The sequence below is a fragment of the Macaca mulatta genome, chromosome 2 (genome assembly GCF_049350105.2).
Source record: "Macaca mulatta isolate MMU2019108-1 chromosome 2, T2T-MMU8v2.0, whole genome shotgun sequence".
Taxonomy (NCBI): Eukaryota; Metazoa; Chordata; class Mammalia; order Primates; family Cercopithecidae; genus Macaca; species Macaca mulatta.
The window spans coordinates 32,876,725-32,892,146 of NC_133407.1; the positions used below are offsets into that span (position 1 = coordinate 32,876,725).

The following is a 15,422-nucleotide window of genomic DNA, read 5'->3' on the forward strand; positions in this document are numbered from 1 at the left end:
TCGGCTCACTGCAACCTCCGCCTCCCGGGTTCAAGCGATTCTCCTGCCTCAGCCTCCCGAGTAGCTGGGATTACAGGCACCTGCCACCACACCCGGCTAATTTTTGTATTTTTAGTAGAGACAGGGTTTCTCTATGTTGGTCAGACCTGTCTCGAACTCCTGACCTCAGGCCTCCCAAAATTGCTGGGATTACAGGTGTGAGCCACTGCTCCTGGCCCAAAACAATTTTTCAAAAGACTAAATGCTGTTGAGAATATAGAGCAACAGAAGTCTGGTTCATCGCTGATGGGAACACAAAATGATACAGCCACTTTGGGAGGCAGCTTGGCATTTTCTTACAAAATGAAAAATACTCTTATCATATGATTCAGCAATCATATTCTCTGTATTTACCCAAAGGAGTAGAAAACTTATGTCTCCACAAAAAACTGCACAGGAGTGTTTACAGCAGTGTTTTTCATAGTTACCAAAACTTGGAAACAATCAAGATATTCTTCAGTAGGTGAATGGATTTATAAAGTGTGGTACATTCAGACAATGGAATATTATTCAGTGCTAAAAAGAAATGAACTATCAAGCCATGAAAAGATACGGAGGAACCTTAGATGTACACTATTAAAGGAAAGAAACCAATCTGAAAAGGCTACATACTGTATGATTCCAATATGTAACATTTCCAGGGGTGGAAAAAGCAAAATTGCAGAGATAGTAAAATGATCAGTGGTTGCCAAGGGTTAAGGGAGAAAGAAGTGAATCCTAATGTAAACTATGGACTTAACGTTATAACAATGTGTCAATGCAGGTTCAGTGATTATAACAAACACACCATTCTAGTCTGGGATATTGATAATAGGGAAGGCTATGCATGTATTGGGACAGGGAGTATATGTAAACTTTGTGCTCAATTTTACTGTGAGCCTAAAACTTCTCTTTTGTGGCATGGGAGTTAGAATTGTTAAAAAAATTGTTTATAATGTACCAGAGATGACAAAAGCGAAAAAAAGAAGATGAGACATGGAAGACATACATAATGTTCCATGATATTTCCTTTCTTTTTTTTTTTTTTTGAGACGGAGTCTCGCTCTGTTGCCCAGGCTGGAGTGCAGTGGCCGGATCTCAGCTCACCGCAAGCTCCGCCTCCCGGGTTCACGCCATTCTCCTGCCTCAGCTTCCCGAGTAGCTGGGACTACAAGCGCCCGCCACCACGCCCGGCTAGTTTTTTTGTATTTTTTTTAGTAGAGACGGGGTTTCACCATGTTAGCCAGGATGGTCTCGATCTCCTGACCTCGTGATCCGCCCGTCTCGGCCTCCCAAAGCGCTGGGATTACAGGCTTGAGCCACCGCGCCCGGTCTGTTCCATGATATTTCTTATTGGAATTTCAGAAGGGGAAAATACAGGCTGTGTGCAAAGGCTCATGCCTGTAATCCCAACACTTTGGAGGTCAAGATGAGAGAATCGCTTGAGGCCAGGAGTTCAAGATCAGCCTGGGCAATATAATCTCTACAAAAAGTAAAAAAGTATTAGCTGGGCATGGTGGTGTGCACCTGTGGTCCCAGGATCTCAAGAGGCTGAGGTGGTAGGATTTTGAGCCCAGCAGTTCAAGGCTGCATTGGGCTATGGGTGTGCCACTGTACTCCAGCTTGGGTGACAGAGCAAGACCTTGACTTAAAAAAAAAAAAAAAAAAGAGAGAAAGAGGGAGAAAATACATAAAATGACACATGACACATTACACATGTTTGAAGGTAAAATAGGTGAGAATTTTACCAATAAAATACAGAAATCCATAGATTCAGGACAACCAAAAAGAAATCTACACACAACATAAAGAAACCAGAACACCAAATACTTTAAGAAGAAAAAAATCTTAGACGCAACCAGAGGGAAGAGAGATTACCTTTAAAGACACAGTGACTTGAAAACAGCAGACTTTTCAAGAGTAACAGTAGAAGTAAGAAAACAAAATCTTCAATGTGCTAAGAAAAAATAACTGTGAACCAGAATGGCCTTGTTCACACATAAATCTCCTACAAATAAACAGTAGAGGAAAAACTCACTCAAAAATGAGTAAATAAAAAGCTCAAGATCTTTTGAATGATACCATAACAAAGGTTATACCCCCCAAAATTGCCACAATGCAAATAAAAAGTGTGACAAAACATTCTGCCATGAGTGAAAAAAAACACTGCTTATATTAAATAAAAGCACAAAATAGACCAAGACGAGAGAATTAAAAGATGAAAGGGAAAAAGGGGAGAAGGGGAGGAAAGGAGGGGAAGAGGAGAAGGTGAGGAGGGGAAGAGGGAAGAAGGGAGTGGGGAATAGAAAGCGGGGAGACAGATGAAATATTATCTGGCAGAGCTTAGGAAAGAAACAGAAGAAAAAATTAAAACGTCAAGAAATTAGGGCAAAGACAGAAGCAGCAAAAGCAATCAGAAGATGCTGTAAATAAATAAGCAATATGAATGGAAATACAGAATTGAAAAGGAGTCCACAGGAAATGACAGACAGGGAGAACAGGTGAACGAGATCCATCTATGCATAATTGGAAAATACATAAAAGAAAAAAAAATAATATGTGGTGGACACACCCTAAGGTGACTCCTTGTATAATCCTCTTTTCTTGAGTGCAGGTGGAAATTGTGCTCTGTTCTAACCAACAGAATCTGACAAAGGTGAAGGGCTTTCACATATGTAGTTAAAATCCCAAGCCAGTTAATCTAGTTAATCAAAAGAGATGATCCTGCTGGGTCTGACTTAATCAGGTCTTTAAAAAAAGAACTGGGGTGCTGCAAGATTTCAGATATACTCTCTCCCCTGCTGACCTTGAAGAAGCAAGCCACCATGAATACAACTGCAAGGAAATTCATTCTTTCGACAATCAGTTGAATTTGGAAGAAAACTCAGCCTCAGATGAGACCATGAGGCCAGCTGACAACTTCACTGCAGCCTTGTGAGATGGTGACCAGAGGATCCAGTAAAACTATGCACAGACTCCTGACACATAGAGACTTTGAGATAATAAATGGGTCTTGTTTTAAGCTGCTAAATAGGTCGTAGGGTAAATTTTTATACAACAATAGACAACATATAATGGAGCAAACAAAATATTTAAAGATGAAGAAAACTCACCAGAAATAAAAGCATATTTCAATTTATAGACTGAAAAGAGATAGCAAAACTCAAGAAAGAAAGGAACAGAAGGTCAACATCAGCAGATGGCCTAGTAAAATTCCTGATCTTCAAAGATAAAGTAAGAATCATTTGGGAAGCTAAATAAAAAGATCAAGGGCATTTATTAGGGGCAAAAAATCAGGCTGTCCTCAGACTTTACTACAATAACACCAATGCCAGTAAAAGCCTATAGAATCCTTCTGGAAAGTAAAACATAAGCCAGAAATTATATATTATGCCAACCTATGGTTGAAGTAAAGAAAAAAAGCCAGATAATAGGTATGAAAATGTAAGAACTCAGGGAATGTTATTCTCATCGGCCTCATCAGCCTTTGAAAAAATGCATAGAGGGTAATCTTCGGCTAAGTAAGAGGTGAATGGAAAAACTGGCAAGAGCCTTGAATATAAAATAAACATAAGGATTATGTTTATAGAACACAGTGCAAATGTTATTAACTCTGGCAGTGTAGAGATTGTAAAACTAACAAAAGGTGGTAAGAGTGAGGAAAAGAGTAATGGCATGCTCAAGAAAGCAAAAGGAAGGAAATAAAAATAAGACTGCCCAGAACTCTGGGAGGCCGAGGCGGGCGGATCACGAGGTCAGGAGATCGAGACCATCCTGGCTAACATGGTGAAACCCCGTCTCTACTAAAAAAAATACAAAAAACTAGCCGGGCGAGGTGGCGGGCGCCTGTAGTCCCAGCTATTCAGGAGGCTGAGGCAGGAGAATGGCGTAAACCCGGGAGGCAGAGCTTGCAGTGAGCTGAGATCCGGCCACTGCACTCCAGCCCGGGCGACAGAGCGAGACTCCGTCTCAAAAAAAAAAAAAAAAGCCGGGCGCGGTGGCTCACGCCTGTAATCCCAGCACTTTGGGAGGCCGAGGCGGGCGGATCACAAGGTCAGGAGATCGAGACCACGGTGAAACCCCGTCTCTACTAAAAATACAAAAAATTAGCCGGGCGCGGTTGTGGGCGCCTGTAGTCCCAGCTACTCGGGAGGCTGAGGCAGGAGAATGGCGTGAACCCGGGAGGCGGAGCTTGCAGTGAGCTGAGATCCGGCCACTGCACTCCAGCCTGGGCGACAGAGCGAGACTCCGTCTCAAAAAAAAAAAAAAAAAAAAAAAAAAAAAAAAAAAAAGACTGGAAATTAAATTAGAAAACAGAAAAATGAGAGAATGAATAAGTATGTCTAAGGAGTTGTTGTTTAGAGGAAAAAAAAGGTAAAGACAAATGATCAGCTAACCGAATTAAGAAAAAAAGAGAAACAAATATACAAAATAAATAATAATAAAGAGAAATCTATAAATGCAGAAGAAGTTTTCAAAATAAAGAATAATCACCTCATTCAATCCTATATTGATAAGCTTGAAAATTTAGATGGGTAATTTCCTAGAAAAAATATATATATTTGTTTTTTCTTTTTCTTTCTTTCTTTTTTTTTTTTGGAGGCAGTCTCGCTCCATCACCCAGGCTGGAGTACAGTGGTGCAATCTCAGCTCATTGCAACCTCTGCCTCCTGGGTTCAAGCAATTCTTGTGCCTCAGCCTCCAAAGCAGATGGGATTGAAAAATATATTTTTATCAAAACTTCAGATAAAAGAAAAAACTAAACCTTGCCAACAATCATAGAAGAAACAGTTATCAAACAATCATTCCCTCCCATTCTCCACCCTCAAAACAGGCCCAAATAGTTTCTAGAAGAATTCTTTCTAACCATAAAGGATAATCAAATAATCCTAATGCTACTCAATGTGTGCGAGAATATAGTAAAAGAAGGCATTTTTTCTTATGAAGTGATACAAATCTGATAATAAAACTGACAAAGGCAAGAGTCATATAGGACCCAGGATCCCTCTCTTTCTGGGCCTAACTTCTTGGCATGTAGCTTCCACCTTCAAAGTCATCTTACGGTTCCAAAATGCCTTCTGCAACTCCAGTTATCATGCTGTACAGGGGAAGAGTACAGAGGGTACTTGCCAGTTTCATCAGCTTTCCTAAAAGCCCTGCCCAGTGACTCCTATTTAAATTGCTTTGGCCCATGTGTGGACACGTGACCACTCCTAGCTACAAGGAAGGCTGGGCAATGTAAACCACATTATCACCCTGAATAAAATCAGGATTTTTTCAGGTAAAAATACAGGAGGCCCAGTTAAATTTAACTTTCAGATAAATAAGTATGTTAGAACATACTTATACTACAAAAAATTATGCATTGTTCATCTAAAGTTCAAATTCACCTGGGAGTCTTGGTGTCCTGTTTTTTTTTTTTTTCTAAATCTGACAACATTACCCATGAGGCATCAAGCAACCATAACGCTGACTTTTATAGTCCTCACTTCTTTGTCTTTTAAAATAGCTTTATCACCCAGTGTGCATCCCTAGACACGGTAGTTTAGTCTTGCCCACTAAAAAAACTCTGTATCTTTTAAATCTCTTTTAATCTAAAGTTTCCTCTTCCACCCCTTCTAGTTCCTTAAAACTAATATAATAAACTAGATGGCTTCAAAAGAATGAAGTCCAGGGACTACTTGTCCTACCAACATCAAGACTTATTTTAAAAATAGAGAAATTAAGATAGTGTGGGATTGGTGTTAGGATAGGAAAAGAACAGAGTACAGAAATACATCATAAATGTGTGAGCATGACATTCCACAGAGGGGAAATTATGTATCACTGGGATGGGAATCAACTATATTATGAATGGTGCTTGGACAACTGGATGTTATGGTAAATTGACTATAAAAAAGGCCAGCAACTGCTCCCCTCTCTGTATCCATGTTCCATTATCATGTAACGAGTCTGAGCCCAGTCACATAACTTGCTTTGGCTAATGAGATGTTAGCAAACACTGCACATAGAGGCTTGCACAATGAGGCTTATTCCCTTTTGCAACCTGCTGCCATCAAATGAAGAAGTCCAGCTAGTCTGCTGAGTGGTGAGAGCTTTGTGGCTCATTGGCAATATGCCTGCTACCCCAGTGGACAACCAGCTAACCTCCAGGGGCTGAGTGACTCAGCTCACTGGCAACTGACCACCAGACACACAAGTGAGCCAAGTAGAGCCCAGCCTCATAGGAATATATGTTAAATAAATGGTGGTTCTTTTAACCCACTAAGTTTTGGGGTGGTTAATTACACAGCAAATCTAATTGACATATATTATATGGATTCCTACTTCTCAACATACAAAAATCAATTCCAGGTAGAGACTTAAATATAAAAAATTAAACTTCACACTTTTTGATATCCAAAAAAATCCTCATAACCTCAGGTTAGAAAAGTTTTCTTTAGCAAGTTACAAAAAAAAAAAAAAATAAGGAAAAAGAATTGTCAAATGTGACTACAAAAAAACCCTTTATACCTCTACAATCACTATTAACAAAGTTAAAAGACAAATAATTAGCGTTCAGAATACATAAAGGGCATCTACAAATCAAAAAGCAAAAAATAATCAAATAAGGAAATGGGCAACAGATGTAAACAGGTAATTCACAGAAAAAGAAACACGCATGGCCAATATATATATACAAATATAACTTAACCTTATTAGTAGTCAGTGAAATGGAACTGAGAAGCCATTTCACATCTAAAAATGTTTAAAGCTCCACAATTGAGACTATGGAGAAAGGGTAGCTCTAATACACAGATCTTGGGAGTATAAATTGGTATAATACTTTGGAGATCAAATGATGATGACCTCCACCTTGATATATATGTAGAAACTCTCACACATGTGCACAACAAGGAAACATGCAAGAATTTCAGAGCACACTGTTTTTACACCAAAAAAACTAAAAATGACCCAAATATCCATCATCTAAAGAATGGATAATGTGGGAATTATAAACACCAAATTCAAGACAGTGGTTACCTCTGCAGGACAGGAAAAGAGGTGTAATGGGGAAAGGATACCCAGGGGCTTCATTATATTTGTGATGTATTTCTTAAGCCAGCGGCTGGGTACATGGGTGTATATTAATCTCTGATCCTATTCATGTGTCTGAAAGATGTCATACATGTTAAATGTATTTTTTTAAAGTGTAAACAATAAATCACAGCTAAGCTCCAAAGAAGAACTCAAAGGTTATGATGCAAAAAGAAGTTTAAGGGCTTAAGTTCATCATGAAGATGTCCCCATTTCAACCCCCAAACCCTGGGAATCACTCAGAGATTCTTCCCTAGAGATAAGTCTTTGTTTTGCTGACATGGAGAATAGATTAAGCTCAAAACAAAGCAATAAAGTACAAATTAAAAAGTTAAAGGAAAGGGCTGTAATGAATGCTAATGGCAGAGGAAGCAAGTGAAAACAAAATATTTCAACACTAGTACCATATTTCATGGGTGATAGCTGCCCCCCTACCCTGTGGGACACTCCCCCAAGTGTGGAGTTCCATCATACGGAGAAATATTATGATTTCTTTTCTTTTCTTTTTTTTTTTTTTTGAGACGGAGTCTCGCTCTGTCACCAGGCTGGAGTGCAGTAGCGCAATCTCGGCTCACTGCAACCTCCGACTCCTGGGTTCAAGCGATTCTCCTGCCTCAGCTTCCCCAGTAGCTAGGATTACAGGCGCGCATCACCATACCCAGCTAATCTTTGTATTTTTAGTAGAAACAGGGTTTCACCATGTTGGCCAGGATGGTGTCAATCTCCTGAACTCATGATCTGCCCACCTCGGCCTCCCAAAGTGTTGAGATTACAGGCGTGAGCCACCACGCTGGCCTATATTATGATTTCTAAGCTATTTGAGATAAATCTCTTACACCCTCATAGCACAACATACAGTTGTCACTATTTTCTGGTGCATTTTACACAAGTAAACGTCCTCATCAGTGATGTAATGACTGCTGCTGTCAAACTATCTCAAATGCTCTTAAAAAAAAACCAAACTCATAATGGATGAATACAAAGCTAAAACAAGGGAACAACATTCCTTCTGTTTTCTTCCCACGGCACTCCCTGCTTCAGTCCTGGGTCTCCCTGGCATTAAAATGTAGAGTAAAGACACAGGGCTTGCCAGCTCAAGCCAAAGGCAGGAATCCAAGCTTTCTCTAGGTCACAGAGTACCTGGGGAAAACTCTCAGTGTCTGTCAACCGACATCAGGCACTGGGAGTTTCATTATCAAGCTTTTTTATTAGTGAGTTATTATTGATATCAATCCTCAGCTCAATAATAAAGTTGCTTTTCACTGGGTTTGTTTCAAGCCTATTGCTGAGCTTTGGTATTTTGAAGTCCACAAATTTAATAAGAAGCAAAGAAAATCAATTTAACCCACTTTATTCAAAGAACCTTTTCATTACATTATTTTACTTCCTATGTTGACATATTTCCTACAGCACATTTCCTGCTGTACAGTTTTCGCATTGCTATAAAAAATAGTGTTCTATATAGATTCCTTTTTTTGTTGTTTCTGCCTTTTTTGTTTTTGAGATATTCAGTTTCATCATCTATGTCAGGCAATTTCATTTTAGGCTTCTATAATGTATCACAAATGACCTTGATTCATTTCCTCATTTGATAAGTAAACATTTCACATTTTGATAACACGTTTGTGAGAATATTTAATCACAAGTTCAGCTAGTGTTATGCCTTAAAAGAATCACAAGGATTTTTAGTGTCCTTGTTAGTGTATTGAAATTAAAATGCACTATCCCAATTTGGGGGCTTTAAGAGTTACTGCCTGTAGAAGCTGCAGTCTTTAGAGAATTAATTTTCTCCAGGCACTATATTTGCAACTCTTACTAAATTACCTGGTTGCCTGGATATCTCCTTGGCCCAGATAGAAGAAAACCAACAATTTGCTCTTTTTCATAATCTTAAATCCAGAACCCACAAATAGAGTAATTGGTATGCAGATTCTTTGATGACTAGCTCTGCTCTTTGGAGAGCATGTTATGAATATTTTAGCCTTTTCTTTTAAACAGGTTAGCTTTATTCCTCCTTTGACTTCCTCCCACCAATCAGTAAATAAGCAAAAGCAAATAAAATTTCAGTAAAATATCCAACAAATAAAGTGTTATACCTATTGCCAATGAAAGTAATAAAGAATGTGGATAGTGTTTACAGAGAATGCACAGAGGGCCTCTGAGAAATTACAGAAGAATCCTGGGATTCTGTCAGGGGTATCCAATCTTTTGGATTCCCTGGGCCATACTGGAAGAAGAATAATCATCTTGGGCCACACATAAAATACACTAACACGAATGATAGCTGATGAGCTAAAAAAAAAAAAAAAAAAAAAAAAAAGGGTCATTGCATACATCTCATAATGTTTTAAGACAGTTTATGAATTTGTGTTGGGCCGCATTCAAAGCCGTCCTGGGCCAAGGGTTGGACAAGCTGGCTGTAATTACAACTGGATTGCAAAGGAGTTGCTCCTTGGCCCCGTTAATTCAGGGAGCCAGAACTCAAATCACTTCCTTCTGCTGAATCATCAAGCCCAAGTTAACAATTGAACACTGCATTCTGAACTGAAAGGTGTAAAGGTGAAAGCAAGTTTAAACAATCCCAATGATTTTTCTTTGTTAAATGGCAGAATCCAGCCAGTTGAGTATTTATCCTTTTGCAAAACCAGTTAACTGAATTCCAGGTATTTGTTCCAATTCAGAGTTGTTTTCATTGCACTTCATACTGAGTGGTTCTGTCAGTGTTTCTTCTGACACAGAAGTAGGGCTGGTGAACTGACTATCTGCCATCGATACAGCTTGTTCTGCCAATGTCAAATCAGCCTTGAATCTGTCAATCCAAATTAATCAACAATATTACTTTGGTGACAGGCAATTATATGTTTAATTAGTAAGTCATGCTTCTGGCATGAATATAGAGCTAGGGTTCTCAACTCTGGGCTGCAAAGCAAAATCAGGTAGCAGCTTTTTAAAAATACAGGTGCCTAACTTGTCCTAAGATGCTGATTCAGGAGATCTGGGGTAGGGCCCAAGTAACTATTTGGAAAAAGCTTTCCAAGTGACTCTGATGCAACAGGGGCAGAGACTGTCACAGAAGGTACTGATATAAATAATACATGATGGAAGGGGGTGGGGTCCGTACTTCTCCAACAAGGACAGGAGGCATTGTGTCAAGGACTATTCAAAGTGCAAAGATGATTTCACATCTTTCTTCTTTTTTCTTTTTGAGATAGGATCTCGCTCTGTCACTCAGGCTGGAGTGCAGTGGTGCAATCTTGGTTTACTGCAACCTCTACCTCCCTGGCTCAAGTGATCCTCCCACCTCAGCCTCCTGAAGAGCTGGGATTACAGGCATGTGCCACCACACCCGGATAATTTTTGTATTTTAGTAGAGATGGGGTTTCACCATGTTGGCCAGGCTGGTCTTGAACTCCTGATCTCAAATGATCTGCCCAGCTTGGCCTCTCAAAGTGCTGGGATTACAGGCATGAGCTATTGTGCCCAGCCCATTTCACATCTTTCTGGAATGTCAATTTTGCTTGACAGGTAAGCAGTTTAAAACGTCACTTTTATTTTGGGTAGTGATTTTATAGGTATGTATAGATATATATATAAAACTGTCAAAACTCATCTGACTAACATTTAAGATCTGGGCATTGAATTTTATCCTTATTATAACTTAAAAAATGTCATTTTAAAGTTAAAATATGGATACATTCTAGATAGAATGTAAAATCTGCATTTTCTTTTTAGATATACTTTGAGACTTGAAAGAAGTCACCCTCTTAGATGGGTCCCTGATATAGTTTGGTTGTGTCCCCACTCAAATCTCATCTTGAATTATAGCTCCCATAATCCCCACATATGAGTGGTACCTGGTGGGAGGTAACTGAATCATGGGGGACGGTTTTTCCCATGCTGTTCTTGTGATCAAGTTGTGATGGTTTTATAAATGGGAATTTCCCTGCACACACCCTTGCCTGTTGCCATGTAAGACGTGCCTTTGCTCCTCCTTCATTTTCCACCATGATTGTGACGTCTCTCCAGCCATGTGGAACTGTGAATCTATTAAACCTCTTTTTCTTTATAAATTACCCAGTTTGGGATATTTCTTCATAGCAGTATGAAAATGGACTAACACAGAAAATTGGTAATGCAGAGAGTGGGGCACTGCTGTGAAGACAGCCGAAACTGTGGAAACAACTTTGGAACTGTTGGCAGAGGTTGGAACAGATTGGAGGGCTCAGAAGACAGGAAAATGTGGGAAAGTCTGGAACTTCCTAGAGACTTGGAGAGCTCAGAAGACAGGAAAATGTGGGAAAGTTTGGAACCTCCTAGAGACTTATTGAATGGCTTTGACCAAAATGCTGATAGTGATATGGACAATAAAATTCAGGCTGAGGTGGTTTCTGATGGAGATGAGGAACTTATTCAGAATTGGAGTAAAGGTTAATCTTGCTATGCAAAGAGACTAGTGGCATTTTGCCCCTGCCCTAGAGATCTGTGGAACTTTGAACTTGAGAGAGATGATTTAGGGTGTCTGGCAGAAGAAATTTCTAAATGGCAAAGTGTTCCAGAGGAAGCAGAGCATACAAATTTGAACAATTTGCAGACTAATGATGCAGTAGAAAATAAAAACCCATTTTCTAGGGAGAAATTCAAGCTGGCAGCAGAAATTTGCATAAGTAATAAGGAGCCAACTATTAATCACCAAGACAATGGGGAAAATGTCTCCAAGGCATGTCAGAGACCTTCACAGCAGGCCCTCCCATCACAGGCCCAGAAACCTAGAAGGAAAAATGGTTTCATGGGTCAGGTCCAGGGTCCCCCTGCTGTGTGTAGCCTAGGAACTTGGTGTCCTGCATCCCAGCCATGCCAGCCATGGCTAAAAGGGGTCAATGTACAGCTCAGGCCTGGCTTCAGAGGGTGCAAACCTGAAGCCTTGGCAGCTTCCACATGGTGTTGAGCCTGCAGGTGCACAGAAGTCAAAAATTGAGGTTTGGGAACCTCTGCCTAGATTTCAGAGGATGTATGGAAATGCTTGGATGTCCAGGTAGAAGCTTGCTGCAGGGGTAGAGACCTCATAGAGAATCTCTGCTAGGGCAGTGTGGGAGGGAAATGTGGGGTGGGAGCCCCCATACAGAGTCCCTACTGCTGCACTGCCTAGTGGAACTGTGAGAAGGGGGCCACCATACTCCAGACCCCAGAATGGTAGATCCACTGACTGCTTGCATCATGTGCCTAGAGGTGCAGGCACTCAATATCAGCTTGTGAAAGCAGCTGCGAGCGGGAGTTGTAGCCTGTAAAGCCACAGGGGCAGAGCTGCCCAAGGCCGTGGGAGCCCAGCTCTTGCATCAGCATGATCTGGATGTGAGACACGAGGTCAAAGGAGATCATCATAGAGCTTTAATATTTGACTGCCCTGCTAGATTTTGGACTTGCATGGGGCCTTTAGCCCCTTTGTTTTGGCCAATTTCTCCCATTTGGAACAGGTATATTTACCCCACACCTGTACCCCATTGTATCTAGGAAGTAACTAGCTTGCTTTTGATTTTATAGGCTCATAGGCGGAAGGGACTTGCCTTGTCTCAGATGAGACTCTGGACTGTGGACTTTTGAGTTAATGCTGAAATGAGTTAAGACTTTGGGGGACTGTTGGGAAGGCATGATTGGTTTTGAAATGTGAGGATATGATATTTGGGAGGGACTGGGGCAGAATGGTTTGGCTGTGTCCTCACCCAAATCTCATCTTGAATTATAGCTCCCATTATCCCCACATGTGGTGAGAGGGACCCAGTGGGAAGTAACTGAATCATGGGGAGGGGGTTTTTCCCATGCTGTTCTTACGATAGTAAGTCTCATGAGATCTGATGGTTTTATAAAGGGCAGTTCCCCTGCACACGCTGTCTTGCCTGCCACCATGTAAGACATGCCTTTGCTCCTCCTTCACCTTCTGCCATGATTTTGAGGCCTCCGCAGCCATTTGGAACTGTGAGACCATTAAATCTCTTTTTCTTTATAAATTACCCAGTTTGGGGTATTTCTTTATAGCAGTATGAAAATGAACTAACACAGTCCCCATATGCAGGGAGGCAACCACTTCACTCTCCTCTGCTTGGGGTGGGGTTGAGGGGTTGAGAAAAAGAGGGGAAGAGCTTTTGAAAATACCCGGGACTAGAGTTTGAAAATGTCTGGGTTTAGAAATCCTTTCACTTCCAGTGCTTCTCATTCATTTCACTACCCATGACCCACCCCCCTCTCATCTCTTTACTGTCCACTTATCACTGGTCTTTTTGCTTAAAATGACTCCAAATCCTCAAAAAATTAAAGTTCCACTGTTTATTATAATTGGGAATTTTATGTTTATTGTCATTGAGCAGAGGGTCTAATGACACTAAGGCAGTAGTTTCAGATATTGCACATTGCAAACGATTTTCACACAAAAATGTTTTAAAAGGCTACCGGGTGCAGGGCTGGTTGTAGGTAGGGACCCAACCTAGAATTATGAAACGCCATAGTTCCTAACTTTGGAAAGAGACGAGCGGAAAGTAATATGGATTAGTAGCAACGGCTGGAGAAAACAGTGCTCTCTACTACCTTCAAGGTGCCCTACTTCATCGCTTGGGACCCAACGGCTGAATAGTGGGTAGGAAACAGGATTCAGGGTCTCAAGCACGGTCTGGATCTACCGACTCTCACCGTCATTTTAACTCTCGCTGGGGTACACACCTGCTTCTGGATTTTAGTAACGTGTGTTACAATCATTTAAGGACTATAAAACCACAAGATTATGAGAGCGTAAACCACAAAGCGTGTAACTAAATGTGCAGAAAACGCAACGCAGTAGCACAGCAGCAAGGAACAAAGCTAAGAACCCCAACCACACAAGCGCGCCGCGCTTTCCGGCTCCCGGCAGCCTTTGCGCAGCCCTCCCGCAGCCCCCTGGTCGGCCGGGGGCGGGGTCTGGGCCGCACGCCGGCACCACGTCCATTCCACGCCGCGCCGCGCCGCGCCCCCTCCGCACCTGCTCTTAGCGCGCCTTCCGCCCCGAATATGCGCATGCGCTACTCTCCCTTTACAGCGCCGAAAACGCTCCGGCTGGCCGACTCCAAGACAATGGCGAGAGGCCTCACAGCGCGGCTTCTTACTGCTTTGCATAGGCAGCAGTCTCCTGCTAGTCCCGCCTCCCTCTGGCACTCTGGCGCGCAAATGGAGGAGCTGGGAAGAGAGCGCAGTTCTGATTGGAGAACGCGCGTGTTTACATTCTCACCTCTCCCGGGGAGTGGAAGAATTTAGACCGCCTCTTCCTTCCCGTTCTTTAAGAGAATTGGTTGCCCTCCTGTCCGTCAGAGGTGCAGTCCCACAGGGGGCGTGCCGCCGTTTTCGCGTTTGCCTCGCTGGGTGACTCCGCTTGTTTGTCGGCTGCATGAGTGCCTAGAGGTTTTCGGTGGAAGATGCCGGACAGTAACTTCGCAGAGCGCAGCGAGGAACAGGTGTCTGGTGCTAAAGTCATCGCCCAGGCCCTGAAAACGCAAGTACGATGGACCTTCCTGGAATGAAACGCTCCTACGGAAGCTGGCGGAGACCGCAACGTTGTCTCGGAGACGAGTAGAAATGGGCGATGGGAGTCGGGGGTTTTCTTTTTAGCGTCCAGGAGGGAGGGAAGGATGTGGCGATGTGGTGGGGCCGTGGGAGATTACTCTCTTGTTCTTCGTCCCTCAGGATGTGGAGTACGTATTTGGAATCGTAGGCATCCCAGTGACCGAAATTGCCATTGCTGCCCAGCAGCTAGGCATCAAGTACATCGGGATGAGGAATGAGCAAGCGGTGAGTATGGACGCAGGTGTCTGAATCCGTTACTGGGAATGATCAATAATAGCGGTAGGTATGCATTGCAAACACTCAGATAGCGCTTACCACTCTTCTGCTGCTTTACACATATATCAATCACTATTGAATATTAACTGTTGTTATACCTAGTTGACAGTTGAGAAAAGACACAGGTTAAGTAAAACTTGCCTTTGGTGACACAGCTGGTAGTAGCAGAGCCAGGATTTGAACCTACGTATTCTGGGTCTGAGTCCATGCTCTTACTACCATACTGTATGTCATGATTGGAAGAGACAGTTTATGAGTAAAGTCTGATTTCCTTATTAGGCTACAAGCTCCATTAGAGCGGGGATATTATTTCTTCACGACACGTCTGGTACCCCCAGTGCTTAGTGTGATGCCTGCATAAGCAAGGTGTTCAGAGGTTACCTGTGGGATAAATGAGTGAAGGCCAAGTCTTTGTTGTATGATCGGTTCGGGGCAGGGTGGAGGATATCACAAATGGTAAAGCCTTAATG

At 41.9% G+C, this 15,422-nt stretch overlaps 2 protein-coding genes across 4 annotated transcripts in view; one reads left to right on the forward strand and one right to left on the reverse strand.

Annotated features, from left to right (window-relative positions):
- The window catches only part of BTD (biotinidase), a 45,428-nt gene extending 31,181 nt beyond the window's left edge, over positions 1–14,247 (reverse strand). The window contains exon 1 of the mRNA XM_015132222.3: positions 14,099–14,247. Coding sequence (XP_014987708.3) covers positions 14,099–14,232 — 134 coding nt within the window. The 5' untranslated portion in view covers positions 14,233–14,247. The remainder of the gene's footprint in view (positions 1–14,098) is intronic.
- Positions 14,248–14,459: 212 nt separating this feature from the next.
- HACL1 (2-hydroxyacyl-CoA lyase 1) overlaps positions 14,460–15,422 on the forward strand; it is a 39,824-nt gene continuing 38,861 nt past the window's right edge. For all 3 annotated transcript variants that reach the window (XM_015132217.3, XM_015132220.3, XM_077991431.1), the window contains exons 1-2: positions 14,460–14,609; positions 14,797–14,901. In XM_015132217.3, coding sequence (XP_014987703.3) covers positions 14,529–14,609; positions 14,797–14,901 — 186 coding nt within the window. In that variant the 5' untranslated portion in view covers positions 14,460–14,528. The remainder of the gene's footprint in view (positions 14,610–14,796; positions 14,902–15,422) is intronic.